General features: G+C 62.3%; 2 protein-coding genes across 3 annotated transcripts in view; both read right to left on the reverse strand.

The window, feature by feature from the left end:
• Positions 1-6,527: 6,527 nt before the first annotated feature.
• C2CD4C (C2 calcium dependent domain containing 4C) lies at positions 6,528-8,618 on the reverse strand. Of its 2 annotated transcripts, none has more exons than XM_019434109.2 (2): positions 8,481-8,618; positions 6,528-7,865 (listed from the first exon to the last, which is right to left on the reverse strand). In XM_019434109.2, the coding sequence occupies exon 2, from the start codon at positions 7,822-7,824 to the stop codon at positions 6,562-6,564; it is 1,263 nt and encodes a 420-aa protein (XP_019289654.1). In that variant the 5' UTR covers positions 7,825-7,865; positions 8,481-8,618; the 3' UTR covers positions 6,528-6,561. The 2 variants fall into 2 exon arrangements, with proteins under 2 accessions (XP_019289654.1, XP_019289653.1); XM_019434108.2 differs by having other exon boundaries at positions 6,528-7,904.
• A 4,401-nt stretch (positions 8,619-13,019) lies between these two features.
• Positions 13,020-14,942, reverse strand: part of SHC2 (SHC adaptor protein 2) — a 29,415-nt gene continuing 27,492 nt past the window's right edge. Inside the window, 1 exon segment of the mRNA XM_019434085.2 lies at positions 13,020-13,996. The gene's annotated coding sequence lies outside the window, so the exon portion shown is untranslated.

A 14,942-nucleotide genomic window follows, 5' to 3' on the forward strand; every position in this document is an offset into this window, starting at 1 on the left:
CTCCCAGGGAGGGCAAGGGGCTGGCGTGGCGGTGCGGGAGGAAGCCCAGCTGGAAGGACTAGATGACACCAACTGCAAATCCAGGCAACCCCAGAACCCCCTCACGCTTGGTGACTCTCTGGAAGGGAATCACAGAACTCACTGAACACGCGGGCAAAGCCTATGCGGGCGAACAGGGCCAAGGGAGAAGCGTGGGGGGGGGGGGGCGCGGTTCAGCGGGAACAGCCAGGCTGGCCTCCTGCCACATCCCCCCCCCCTCCCCCCCCCCCCCCCCCCCCCCCGCCAGACCCAGCAGGTGGCCCCCTGTGGCTGAACTCCACCTCCAGGTCCGCGGATGTGGGGACCCAAGGCCCCGCTTTAAACCACAGGCATCGGCTGTGTCCCGGAGCCCTCCGGGCAAGTTCAAATTCCCCGCCAGGCAGCGGCCCTAGCAGCGCCCGCTCTGGGTGCACACCTGTGCCAGATCGGACCTTCCCCCAGCCGCCAACAGCATGGGGTAGGACGCAGAGTGCGAGGAGGAGGCTGAACCACAGAGAAGGGACTGACTTGTCCTGATTCAGACTCAGGCCAGAGGCCCAGGCAGGGCCTGGAAGGCAGGGGGTGGCGCCTCCCTGAGAAGGAGGCTGTGAGGGTGTGGGAAGGCAGCCTGGCTGAGGCTGAAGGCTTGGGGTCTGCACCCAGCGCTGGCGGAATCGCCTTCCTGACACCTGCCAGCTGGGCCTACCGCCCTGTGCCTCAGTTTCCCCCTGTGTGAGTCGGGTCAGCAGAGTCTAAGGGTTCAGCAGTCCATCCCTGTCACCCACCGCGGGCTTAACGACGGGCCCTGCGCGGTCTGCATGTCCACGCAACCCTGGAGGGCGGAACATCTCCAACATACAGGTGGGGCGCGGCCCCAGCAGGCCCTCCGCGGAGGCTGGCTTGACAGGGGTCGGCAAACGCAGTCCGCTCCCTCCCCGAGGTTCCTGTTTATTGAAGTCGTTTTTCTCCGTGGTAGCCGCTCCGTCGCCGCCGCCGCGGAGAAGCGGGGGGGGGGGGGGGGGAACAGCTTAATTGAATCCCACACCGGAGAGGGGGTGCCGGCAGCTGGAGGGAAAAGCAGGGGCGGGGGAGCGAGGTCCCGCCCCTGCGGCCAAGGGGGAGCCCGACCACAGTGGGTCTGGCGGTAGCCTACAATTATCACCCTAATGTGATTATATTAATTATCATCGCAAAACTGTGCCTGCTTCTGCAGAACGCGACTGTGTGTCGAGCTCTGCCCACAAAGGCGCCTGGGCCTCATCGCAGCCCAAGCATCGGAGACCCAGACATGCCCCGGGACTCGCTGGAGGCCGCGCCATGGAAAAATCCGGGGCTTGAATTCCAGCGTGGAGCGCTGCCCTTAAGCTCCTCCCTGATTAGGGTTCGGGTCTCCAGGCCCAGAAAAGTACAGCACACGCAGAGAACAGGTTCACAGACAGTGGGGGCCTGGCCACAGGGTGGGTCTCCAAGGCCAGGATATGGGGCCATGAGGAGCCATGGAAGGTTTGGGAGCAGGGGTAGCAGATGAAGGCAGAGGGCAGACTGGGGTGGGATGCAGACCCATGGTGGGCCCCATCCCCAGGCCCCTTCCCTCCACCTTTGGAAGGTCCCTGCTGCCCCAGTGCCCTTCCCTGTCTCAGATTCTGCCCCTTCTGCAAAGCCCTCCTTGGTTAGTGCCACCTTCCCCAACGCAGTGGGACGTGCAGCTCCCAGGCCTTCCGGGGCTGCCTGCCTAGGTCAGGGCTGTTTCTACTTCACCAGACTGAAGACTTGGCCTATCAGTGTTCTTTGACTACAAGTGGAAAAACAACAAACAAACAAACACATATTATCAAGCTGGCTTACACAGAGAAGGAACTTTACTGGCCCTCTGAACTGCAATGGTGTGCAGTTATGGACTTCAGGCACAGTCAGATCCAGGTGCCCACAAGGTCACCAGGCATCTGACTCCTCATCTCTGGGCTCTGTTGTCAATGGTACCGGCTCGGGTCAGACAAAGGGGCACCATTTTGTGATTTGCCCACTGCTAGTGGTGGCCCTGGATGTCCATGGCTCTCCTGGGTGTAGGGGCACTCAGTGTAGCAGCCAGGCTGGAGGCACAAAAGACTCATGCCTCCCCCCGCCCTGCGGCTTGCACCCAGGGCTGAGCGCTGGGCGCAAACAACAGGCCATTCCTATCAACTTGCTATCACAGGCGGTACGTGACACAACCAGGGTCATGAAGGGGGATCTGACCTCACCGGGGGGCCGGCCACCCTGAGAAGGAGAAGGCGGCTTGATACCTAAACGCAGAGTGAGAGCACATGGCGAGGGTGTTCCCAGCGAGGAGCCAGCACGGGGACAGGAGGCAGGGGCCTTGTTGAGCTGCTGGTCCCATCTGGGCACGTCCTCTTGAGTGTCGTGAGGCACGGGGCAGCCACAGCACACACACACTACATGGTGACACGTGCACACGATGCGTGCACAGAGAAGCACACACACAGCCCGTGCAGGTGCGAGGGCAGCGGGTGCACACGTTCTAACACACACGCGCTCCTGCACTTACCCCTGCACAGAGCAGGCATGTGGCCACACTAACACGCCCACAGGGTGAACATGTGCACAGACGCCCATGCACACACGCACAGCACACACCTGCGCATGCACACACACACACAGCACACAGGCTGCCGGCAATGAGTGGCTAGTGGGGAAGAGGCAAGAAGGCGCCCGGTTGCCCTGGCAACACATCCTGGGACCAACCGTGCCGGACCAGGCCTCATTAGTGCGGCTCATCTGGCGGGCTGTCAGCAGGTGGAAGGCTGCTCAGGACCCCAGCTCCACACAAAGGCTCCTGGTGGCTTCGTGGTGGGCCTGACAGTCCAGGCCCCATGAGGGTAAGAGGAGAGAAAGGAGCCAGGCCTCGGTTCAGACCAGGAGACAGGGCCCTGAACTGGGGCACAGGGCACTCACAATCTGCTCAAGAATCCCAGAGGAAACCAGCTCTGGTGTTGGGGCGGGGGGGGGGGTCCTAGTGGACCCCAGCTCTGAGCCAGTAGTCCGGGGGGGGGTGGGGGGGTGGTATCCAATCCAGCCCTTGGCCACGCCCCTGTCCTACTGCACATGGGTTCAAGGCCAGCTCCTTCCTGGGCTCCCTGCACTCTCGTTTCTCTGCTGTGAAGTGGGTGCCAGAGGAAGAGACCAGCAGACAACGGCAGGCACCCAGGGCGCAGGAGCTGCACACAGTAGGGCCACACACGGATCCTCGCCTCTGGTCTGCGACATGCAGCTTCCCGGCTGGGATGTGGTGGCCTTGTTCCCAGCATACCCCCGGAGCTCAGCTAACGCCCCCTTCAGGCAGAAAGACTGAACACTCAGATGTGTTTGCTGTCCCCCCAGCCCACGGGGTCTGGTGGGGCCGCTCAGTCCCACCAGTTCTACAAGGACACTGGCTGTGCCAGGTGGGGGTGGGCAGGCCCCACACAGGCTTTGTGGAGGAAGGGGTGGCAGGGAAGCACCCCCAGGGCTCAGCCGTGCCCCCTCGACTGCAGGCAGTGACTCTGTCCCAGAACTGGTGTTGAGGAGGAAGCACACCCTTGTTGAGCAGGTCACTGGAAATGCAGCTGACCTGCTTCCATTCTCTGGACTGGTCCCCCCGCCCCCACATCAGACGGAGCAAGTCTGGAGTAAACGGAGCCCACTTCAGCCGAGCTCCCACACTCCCCGAGACTGACCTGCTCTCCTCCTCGTGATGCCCCACCTCCAACCCCCGGCATTCTGTGACAGGAGCCCCCACACGTCCCCCAGGTCATGGATGCCACCTCCCATCACGCCTTGACGGGACAAGAGTTCTCCACATCTCGTGCCAACTCAGCTCCTTGGTGAGAGCCAAGCTGGGGTGAAGGGCGGGTGCCCCTTCACTGCCGGCTTCCCTGTTCCCCAGCTACCCTGCAGGAGCACAGACGTGGGGGGGGGGGTCAAGCTGTGGCTTTCCAATTATTCATCAGTGGCCGGTCAGGCACCTCTTGGGAGCCCAGCATGGTTTTGGACCTGAAGACACCACTCACCGAGATGAACCTGTCCCGACCCTGGAGTCGGAGACAGACAGGACCCCAGGCAGCATGTGAGCCGAGGTCGGATGTAGGACATACTGAGAAAAGCCCCCCTTCCCAGCCAAGAGGACCGGGAAGGCTTCCTGGAGGAGGCACCATCTCAGCTGAAGCCTGAAAGTGGAGAAGTTGGGGGCTGGGAGGCATTCGAGGCTGAGGACACAGCATCGATGTGAATGGCCTACAGCCCAGGCTGTTCCTACCGCCCTGGCCCGGGGCATCTCCAAGTGGCATGACAAGGGTGGGGGTGGCCTCCTGGCTGAAATGCTGGCTTTCTATTCCTGTCTGACCTCAAGGCCTAGGGCTTGAGAGTGAGGGCTGCGTCAGCGGGGGCATTCCTGCCTTGGCAGCTCATGGCATCTGAGGGGGTCCTTATCGGTGATGACACCTCAGTCCAGTTTGCTCCATAGCCTGGAAGTGGCAGGCCCGAGCATCCTTCTGGTGGCCACAGTGGGTTCCCGTCCTGGCTCTCATTAGCTGGGCTGCCACAGGCAGCTTACTGAAGGTCCCCAGCCTGGCCTGTGAGGTGGGATGTCATGTGTGCAGATGGGGGACGAAAACAGGACAATGCTCACTGACCTGCTGTGACTGTGAGAGGGCCTGGGGGTCCCCAGGGCCATTGCTCTGTGGCAGTCTGGCATTCCCGCCTCCCCCACAAGCAGGAGACAGTCCCAGAGGATCCAAAGGGCTGAGAAAACTCCACCGACCCTCCCTGGAACTCAAGGCAAAATTCCTCTCGTTACTAAACAAGCAGATCTCCACCCCCGCACTCCCGAAACACCTTTATTGCACTAAAAACAGCATTTATAAACAAACACACTTGGGGGAGGGTGTCTTGAAGATTTACCCACAGTCGACACGGAACACAAAGATATCGAATAGTGCAGGGGTGTATAAAACACCCCCCCCCCAGACGGAAAGCAGGGATGAGAGGTCGGGGTCAGAGGGAAGGGAGACAGTGGAAGCCCCAAGCATCTGACTCAATGCAGGGTCCTCTGTCTGCCTGTTCCAGCCCACAAGCCTGGTGCTGGGTGGTCCCCAGGTTCCAGAGTAAAGGGGAGCCCCTCTGACACTAGCAGCAGGGAGCATGAAGGAGCAGGCCTAGGACAGAGGTAGGGGCAAGGGGGGCACAGCAAGGGACCTCAGCTCCAAGGGCCCCAAATTCTCCCCAAAGTGCAAAGGGGACCAAGTGCTTTCCCAGGCTATGGGGGAAGGGTCCTCCGTCCCTTCCCCAGTGGGATTTGGGAACCTACTTAGGAGAGACAGTGTTTGGATGGGGAGGGGTGCCCCCATCCTGGTCTGCCCTGGTCCAAGGGTGCCCACCAGGTGGGCTAGGAGAGGCCCCTGATTCAAACCATACTGTTTCTGTCCTGTTAGGCCGGAAACTGTCTGCAGACATCATTCAAGGACCCACGTACTGACACAACACTTAAATCCATGCAGCGGCCTAGCGGCATGAAGGGGCACAAGCAGGGTACTCCTGGCCTGCCAGCTTCATCCCTCCGTCCCACCCACACTAACCACAATCATTTACCACGTGGAGTAAAATCCAGCCATCAGTCCCTGGTGTCCAGCTGCCAAGGGCACTGCGCAGGAGGCTGGCAGGGTGGCAGCTCCCAGCCCCAGAGGGGCAGGGAGGAGGGGGTCGGGGGGGCCGGGAGGCTGCTGTCTGGGTCTGTTCTGAGCAGCCCCTCCTGGGGAGGCAGGCTCCGGATGTCCCAGCAGGGTCTCAGGTGAGGTGAGTCGGGCCAGGGAAGGTGCTGGAGGAAGACAGCACACAGGAGAGCTGTCTGCTTTCCACCAGCCCTCCTGGGGCTTCCTCTGCGTCCGGGCCCCCTCCTCTGCCTGTCTTTTGCCAGGTCGTGGCTCTCAGACCAGACGTGGCACCCTGCTCCCCGGCGGGCTCTGCCTCTGGGGCCCTGTGGGTGCTGTTGGCAGATCCCAGGCCTGCTACTGCTCTCTGGCGGGGGACGGGGTGTCTCGTGGGCCGGGCCAGGAGAACTCCCATACGACCAAGGGAAAGATGGGCCTCAGCCTCAGGACTGGTCACCTCTAGGCCTGTGATCCACACCAGCTGCCTCCAGGAACAGGTTCCGGCCCCCCACACCCCACCCTGAGAACCCCTTTCCAGAACTCTTAAAGGGGTAAGGCCGCGCAGAACTTGGGGCATGGGGGGTCGGGAGGGGGGACGCTCAGCCCTGCCAAGTGTCCCTTTCTCTTTGCTGGCAGCCCCCTCTCTTCCTCTTCCAAAAAAAAAAAAATGAATCCGTGAAAAATAGTATCCTGGCCACCCCCGGCATCGACTGCAGCCCCGGTCTGAGCTTGAACACGCCGCACCCCAGCCCCCGCCCCCCGCCGGCCTGGCCAAGCGGCCTCCCGCCCGTGGGGACCCGGGTGGGGTGGGGTGGGGTCTTCCCCCGCATCCTACCCTCCGCAGGGAGGCAGGGAGGGGCCTTTACAGGAAAGGCAGCAGGGAGGCCAGGGGCAGCTCCTTCTCCCCGAGCAGCGTGTCCCGCTTGAGGCTGCCACCCTTGTTGACCACCTTGATCCGGAGGGCCAGCTTCCGGACACTGGCCGGCCCCAGGCCGTCGAAAAAGAAGTCCTCGTTGAAGACGGGGTGGCGGCTGTTCTTGATGATGGTGCTGCGCTGCTTCTGCAGCTTGCCGGGGACCAGGCACAGGCCCACACAGCAGTTGATGCTCCGGGCGTCACACAGGCGGTCATAGAGGCCCTCGGCAGCCAGCAGGCGCACCCGCAGGCGGGCCTGGGCCGCCTCATACTCTGCCAGCAGCCTGACGCTGCCCCGAGGGCCCATCCGGACGGCGTGCTCCACCCGGGGCGCCTGGCCAGTCTCAGGGCCCGGCTCCGGGGTGGCCCTGCGGGTCAAACGGCGCCGAGCCCCGGGGCTGGCGTCTGGTGCACTGTCCTCAGCAGACAGAGAGCCGTGGCGGCCCGCCGAGTGCTTGAGCTGGCTCACTTTGGCCTGGCTGTCCTGGGCAAAGCCTTTCAGCAGTGACACAGAGCGAGACAGCAGAGGGGACCCGAATGGGGAGGACTCAGCCGAGGACCCAGTATCACTCTCCCCACCGCTGAAGTAGCGACTGGGGCTCATGAGGGCCCCACCAGCCTCCCTGGGCACCCCATCTCCCCCATTGGCCTTGGGGGCCCCCCGACGGCGCCCGGCACCTGGGGACCCCACCTGAGCCAGGGCTCCATGCTCGCTGTGGAACAGGGACTCCTTGCGCCGCGTGTGGGGGCTCTCTGCCAGTGTGGCAAAGCCATAGGACGTCTGGGCTTTGGGCACAGAGGGCAGGGACATGGCGCCCTGGGCCTGGGGGTCTGCGTTGGTGGCAGCCTCCTCCGCTGGCCAGTCCTCCGCACTCTCAATCTGGATCACGTGCCGGGTGGCTGCCTTCAGCAGGCTCTTGCTCTCAGCCGGCAGCTTGGCAGACAGCCGGGGACTCCGGGGGGCTCGGCGGGGTGTCCCCGAGGCCAGGTTCTGATCGGAGGTGGCGGGGCCCAGCTCTGCCTGAGCCTCGGGATCTGTGGGGCCAGCGGGCAGCTTGGGGGGTATGAAGAAGTCAGGGATCTTGTCGGGTGTGAGCACATTGCTGTACAGGGGTCCCTTGGATCCCCTGTCCCCTGCCTCACTCCCAGGGCTGGCGTTTTCTCCGGACCCCCGGAGACGCTCCAGGAACCACACGTTGGTTTTCTTCATGGGGGCAGGCAGAGGGGAGGCCAGGAAGAGCTCTGCAGAGTCTGAGAGGACAAGCGGGGTCAGGAGCTGCATCCCAGGCCCTGGGAGAAGGGAACAGGGGCTCCCGACGCCTGTGTAGGGGAGCCACAGGGGCAGGTCCCGGCCAAGGGGGGTTGCGCAGGATCACTCAGAGCGCATCACCTCTCCCCCGTCCTCCCTCCCCAGGGAGATCGAGCTTAACTTCCCAGAACCAAGGCGAAGCTAGGGAGGTGGGGGCGACGTTCGACTCTTGGGAAGCTCCCAGGGGACAGCGACCCCTCTCCCGCCCCCACCCCGTCTTGAGGATCTCAAAGCGCTTGCTAAAGGGTCTGTGCTCAGTCCAAAGGGAAGGCACCCCTGGTATGCGCGGATCCCCAGGATGTCCCCGCTCCGCCCCCCCCCGTCCCCCCTCCCACCCCCCGCCAAGCTCCCACCCACCTGTGGCTTTGCCCAGGACTGAGGGTCCAGGCACCAGGGTCTGGGCAGGGAGAGGAGGTCAGTCGGAGGACTGAAGGCGCAGCGAGCTGACCCCTCCCGCGTGTCTCCCCGCCCCCCCCCCCCCCCGCCAGACTCAGCTTGGGGTGGGGGCGGGGGTCCTAGCAGACCCCAGCGGACCGTGGCGGGGTCCCCACACTCACCTGCCCCGGGGTGGTGACCCGAGGCTGGAGGCTGTCCCGCGGGCACGCCGGGGTCGCAGCGCGAAGGGGTCGGGGCCCGCGGGGGGACGCGGTCGCAGCTCCAGCTCGGGCGGCGGCGGCAGCGCAGCAGGGACTCATTCACCGGCGGCGGCGGCGGGAAACCGCCCAGCCCGGCCGCCGCGCCGCCGTATTCCTCCTAGTACAACCGCACCACAGCCCCCGCCCCGCCCCGCCCCCAGGCCCCAGGGGCCCCCGCCCCGCCCCGCCCCCAAGCCCAGGCCCCAGGGGCCTGGTGGGGGTCGATGGGAGGCAAGCAGGTGGTTGCGCCTCGTCGAAGGCCAGTCGTAGCTCTTGTGCCTGCGGATCCGCGCTGTAGGGCCCCCGGAGGCCCCAAGCCCCTGCCTCAGCTCACCTGGGCGGGGCACAGACCCGCATCTGCGGTGGGCCGGGGCTCCAGAGACAGGCCCTTCCCGTCTCACGCGATGAGTACAGTAATGGCAACAATTGGGGCCCCTGGGGGGGCGCAGTCGGTTGAGCCTCCGACCTCCGCTCGGGTCATGATCTCACGGTTGGTGGGTTCGAGCCCCGCGTCGGGCTCTGGGCTGACCGCTCGGGACCTGGAGCCTGCTTCGGATTCTGTGTCTCCCTCTCGCTCTCTGCCCCTCCCCAACTCATGCTCTCTGTCTCTCTCCAAAAATGAATAAACATTAAAAAAAAAAGTGCGGCTGAAGGTGTCCCCGCCGGCCCCAAGGATTCACCAGAACCCGGTGGGTCTGTGCAGGGGAAGTGAGGGTTTCCTTCCGGAAATAAGGACATGGCCGCTGAGACGCGCTCCTCTCCAGTAAACGGGCGGGCGTCCGCACCTTGCTGCCGTGCAAGAAGCGGCCTTCATTTCGAGAACAAATGTTTATTGAGCAGCTGGTGGACGCCGGGCGGGCAGCAGTCTGGGTGCTGAGGACGCGACTGTGATGCATGGACACAACGTCCAGCTTTCTGACGCGTCCCAGTGCGAGAGATGCCAGAAGACAGACACCGATGAGATGTTAAGGGTTCGGTGGTTCCTGTGACACACGCATAACAGGAAACTGTGGCCCAAGGGAAGAGGGGACAGCACCGACATGCTGTCCACAGACAGAGAGACAGAGGAGGGGTGAGACCAGGACAGGGCCCCAGGCCTGGCAGCTCCTGAGCACACAAGGTCTGCTGGATCCCAGCCCCTCCCGACTTGTGATCTGCTCCCCTCAACCTCTGCTTCCTCATTCCTGGCCCTCCCTCCCAGCCTCGACGCCCCCTTCTGAAACCTAAGGCCTACCCGTCTTGCGAGAGGAGACAGCACGATAATGTATGGCCAGGACTGACCCAAAGCCCGGGCTTTATTAAATTACGATTGTCCCAGAGCCTCCTGTGTTCCAAGAATGTCCCCAAGCCCCATCGTGGCCCCAGCTTCGGCTGGGGCTGGTCTGGAGTGACCACTGGTTCAACAGCAGAAGGGGGTGCAGGGGGGCAGGTGGGAGCCGGACAGAACTCCTGCCCCTCCAATGCCTCCACCTGACCTTGGAGTGAGGTGGGCTTTGGAGTTCCATTGTCCAGATGAGAAAAGCAAGGCTCAGCAGGGTCCATGACTCCCCCGCAAAGGTCTGTCTCAGCTTTGCTCTCTCTCAGCAAATATTAAGGCCCCTCTTTGTGCTGTGGGCAACACTGGCACGACCACAGGGTCTGACAGGGGAGGCAGATGCCAATGAATGCATCATTTCACCACTGCCTCCAGGAAGCCTGCCCTGCCTGCCAGCCTGGGCTGGGCCAGCATCACGGCCTGGCAGAGCCCACCGAACCGCAACTTGAGCTACCATGAAGAATGCCCTGGAGCGCATACTTGTTTGACATCCGTTGCCCCTGCCAGCCTGGAACCGCTGGGAGGAAGGGGTGTGGCAGCCTTGTCCCTGCCTGGTCCCCAAGACACTGGGGTCTTTAATAACCACCTGGCAGACGAATGGAGGAACTAGCACCACAGTAAGAGGGATGACTCGTGGAAGTGCACTCTTTCTGGTAGCAGGCAGGAGGGAGGACCTCAGAGGCCACGGGCCGCCTCTCTCCATCGCACAGACAGGGACAGTGGTGCCCACTAAGGTGGAGTGACCATCTCAGGTCTTCTGACAACAAGCCACGCTGCGTGCTGGGGGCTTCACTCCGCCCTCACCCCGACCCAGCTGGGGCAGGTCTACTCCCAGTTGGGTTGAGGGAGGAGGCAATGAGTTTATTCTGTGCCGGTTCCTGTGCTAAGCAACCGGGGATGCTCATCTGGGGTTTGAATCCCGAGGCCAACACTTCCTGAAGTGTCCAGACCTCTCTGCCTCTATCTCTTTGGCTGTCCACCAGCATAACAGCTGTCCCTGCACCACAGCCACAGAGCAAGGACAAACAGGTGCTGACAGGCAAGGTGCTCACAACAGGGCCTAGAGCACTGATGTGAGCGCCAGCCTTCACTTCTTGGGTGTTGCTCCTGGTGAGAAAAGGGGCTCAGCTGTGGGAGGCCTGGCCGGGCCTCGAAGGGAACCCCAAAACCTGAACGCCACCACTGCTAGCTCAGCCGAAGCCACACCCCTGTGCCTGCACCCCATCACCTTTGGGGGCTGGGGAAACTGAGCCCCAGACAGAAAAGGTAACTGGGGACAGGTCCCAAACACCTGCCTTGGGAGGGGCGGGGGCCGGGAGGCTGGCCCTTCCTGCTGGTTAGTGAGGCTTGCGGTCCGTACAGAAGAACCTCTCCCAGCCGACAAAACCTACCTCCTCTGCAGAGCCCTGTGGCTGACCGGCGTGGCAGACCCCCCGGGACTCCCCCACACCCCAAGTTGCAGCCTTCCTGGGATCAGAAATGGGGAGGTGCAGCCTTCCAGTCCAAGCTGGGGAGGGGGACCAGGCGATATTGGCCAGCACCCCCACCCCTGACCTGAGTCATGCCACTGCATGATGGATGGCCTTGGTCTTCCACTCCCACCCCCCAGGGAGCTAGCCTCATGGGAAGGAGGAGGGACACGGTGCTTCCCAGGAGCTAGCCTGAGTCATAGGCCGCCCCCCACAGCCACCGCAGACAGGTCTTGGGAGAAGCACAGGGAGGGGCCTCAAAGAAGGAAGCTCCAGTCCAGAGGGCCACCTTGTACCCACACAGCTGTGGCAACAGCTGCTCCTCTGAGCTCTGTCTCCTCCCCTGGAAAAGGAAGGCCTGTCTGCAAGCTCCCAGGAGAGACCCCGACCCAACAAGGCAGAGGTTAACTCTCTGTGGGGGAGGGCCACCACGCCCAGTTTCCAGGTAAGGAAACTGAGGCACAGGGGGCAGCCCAATTCCACAGGGCACGCAGTTCAGGGAAGGGAAGCAACCAGTCTGAGTTGACACGGTGGCTGCCTCCCACCCCAAGACTCCCTGAGGGTGAGGCTGGCGCAAGGAGCATCTGTTGAGTAATTGAAGGTAGAATGGCGCAAGAGACAAGTGCGGGGTACCCAGGTGAAGCTAGGCTCACAGCTCCCGTCGCTGTGTGTGCACCCCAGACCTGGCTTTTCCAGCGCAGAGAGCAGGACGAGGAGGTGATGGGGTGCGAACCCCAGCTCTGATACCCCCCGGCGGTGAGGCCTCGAACAAGCTGTGTCCTCCGCTCCACCTGTAGTCACACACAGGTCATCCTTCTGGTCCCTAAATGTGCTGGGAGCCACACACACCACAGGGCCTTTGCACGTGCCATTCCTTCTGCCTAGAACTCTGTCCTCCTCATCTGGGGCTCTCATCCTCCAGATCGCAGCCCCTGTGTCATTCCCACAGATCACTAAGTTCAGGACTCTTTCCTTTTCACTGTTGTCATTACACGCTTAGCAGTGATTTGCTGATTAATGTCACTTGGCTGTTAACCCCACAAGGACAGACCACAAGGACCAGTCTCGGTCCTGCTGCACCCTTGTTAATCCACCAGAGGTCCAGGCAGGTAAGAGGCGAATGCAGGCTTACTAAAGGGTATCAGGATGGGGGGGAGGGGTGGATGGCCAGTGAACGGAACGCCTAATAGATGGCTGGATCGATGGGTGGACGTGGGTTGGGTGCACACACTGGTGGCTCTCTGCCTCCGTGTCTCCAAAGTAAAAGGCACGGCGTCAGTCTCCTCGGGCTGTTTTTTGACGGCTTTCCCCCCTGGTTACAGACAGAGCAGAGTGTGGGCTGCTCCCCTCACCCTCACCAGGCTCCCCCAGGGCAGGGGGTGTGGCCTGCTGACTGCAGAGAAATCCCATCGGATCTCTCAGTCTCCCCAGAGATCCAGACCCTGGGCAGGGGTGTGGCCCTGGCAGGGAGGCCTCTCCAGGAGGGCCAGAGGAGGGGTTCCGGGAGAGATGGTGGTCTCTGGGAAGGAGAGCCCAGAAATCATGTGAGGCAAGGTCTGCAGAGCAACAGCTGTGTGCAGGGGCTCTGCCGGTGACAGGGGTGGTCTGAGAGAAGTCAGGCCACATTCGGGGGGAAGTCAGGAGCAGTTTGGAGGGAAAAGAACTTTTTGCCAGACATGCAGGGGCATCTTGAAAGAGGTTTGCAGCATTCAGGAAATACAGATGTTTCCAAGGGGAAGACGGGGGTGTTGGGGAGGCTTTATCTCGGGGTAAAAACAGGTGTGAGGGAGATGCCGGGGGTTCTGGGACAGCAGACCACTGCCCCACAGGCCCAACGCCCTCTTCCCCATCCCCCCCCTCCAGTCCCCACATCCTCCAGCCCCGAAAGGCCACACCGTGGGCCTTGGCTCTGCCCCTGGGACACTGGCCTCAGCCTTCCAGCCAGAGGGCCTCTCAATGTGCAGGTGGGTTCGTTTCCTCATGGTCGTGTTACCAGCAGATCCCAAATGTCCATGCAGGTTGGCAGCCGGGAGGGCAGAGTCCCACAACCACCCACCGCTCCCCCCGCCGAGCCGGTTGTGCTGGCCTTGCCTGGATGCCCCCCATCCCAGCTGGGCCCCAAGACTACCCGCCCCCTTCAACATCAGCAGGTGCCCCGGCCTGAGGACCCAAAGCATCTCAATTCTTCCCCATAAAAGACAACTGTGCACTGATTTTTCAGGTGGAAAAACTGAACCAGTCAAGGACAGGAATCCCTCTTTCCAGGGAGAGAAGCTGAAGTCCATCCGGGAAAAGAGGTGGGCCTCCTTAACCCATCAAAGGCCCTGGCCAGGGCTTGGAGATGGAGGACTGCTTGTCTTTACTGTATTTTCTTTAGAGGTGAGAAAAGGTTCTGTCTTTGGTATGGACACCCTCACTCCAGGCAGAGGGTGGAGGCAGGCAGGGCGTCAGCAGGATAAAGGGGTCGTGGGCCCCCATTTCTTGGCCTTGTTGACCCCGCCCAGGGACGGCTGGAGAGAGGCCTATGCGGAGGAAGGAGAGACAGTGGCGGTTCCAGCCTGACCAGGGTCCGGAGGGAGAGGCTGAGGAGCCCGTAAGGCCACAACAGGGGCATCTGCGGAGCAGGACAGGAGCTGGGAGCTGAGAACCATCACCTGGGGAAGAAAGAGAAGGAGAGGTCAAGGGTCAGCTGAGACGGCAACCAGAGACCCAGGTTCCGGCGTCCAGGACCCTGAACCTCAGTGACAGGGCCCAGTGAGGGCCTCCAGGCTGAGGGACCGGGGTGAAGCTCCCCACGTTCTTACAGTGTGACCTAGGGTAGTGCTCTAACCTCCCTGTGCTATTTCTTCTGCAAAACGACAATGCTAATGACAGTGCCAGTTCAGAACCACGGGGGAAGCCTGTGGAGTTTCGGGAGGTGGAAGCATAGCTATTATTACTGCCATCAGCATTGTTTCTCGGATCCAAACACCTTGGGGAAGGGAAGCAAACACACAGCCCCGCACCTGCTGATCCTTTCAGGTGTCCCATGGGCCCACCCCCAGCCCCAGAAGCCCTTCCCTAGACTGGAAACCCCTTCTATGACTGCAGCCTGAGGCCTGGGTGGGGGAGGAGGCGGGAAGGGGACCGTTGTCTTGGGGACAGGAGAGCAGCCCAACCTGGCCAGAAGCTCCTCTCTGCTGAGCCCTTGGGGAAATTCCACAACCCTCTTCCTTTGCAGCCCCTCCCTCCCCAGCTGAGCCCCCAGCTCCTGGCTTCCAAATCCCAGGTCTTGCCTCTCCCTCCTCCCCAAGACAGTTTATGCCACCACCACCCCCTGCACCCGCAGCTCACGCGCATGTCCTGCCTAAACCACCCCCCACCTCCCCCAGAGGCCCGAGTCTCTCACCAAAAGGTCCTGGAACCACCCAGACCCAGACCTGCCTGTCCCTCTCCAACACCAAAAGCAAAAGCCCAAGGGTGCACCTTTTCATCTCGCGCACCTCTCCTGAAACACCCATCGGACCCAGGCTACGCTAGCCCCTCCTCCAGAATAGTGCCCCCCCCCCCCGTGTTTAATTAAACACGGAGTTACCATAGCAACTCAGCAATTCCACTCCT

Source organism: Panthera pardus, unplaced genomic scaffold (genome assembly GCF_024362965.1).
Source record: "Panthera pardus isolate Hobbes unplaced genomic scaffold, ASM2436296v1 HiC_scaffold_8, whole genome shotgun sequence".
NCBI classification, from domain to species: Eukaryota; Metazoa; Chordata; class Mammalia; order Carnivora; family Felidae; genus Panthera; species Panthera pardus.

Excerpts from the sequence above, each read along its gene's own strand:
- C2CD4C (XM_019434108.2), bottom strand. The coding sequence starts at position 7,896 with ATGCAGCTCCTGACCCCGCTTGTCCTCTCAGACTCTGCAGAGCTCTTC.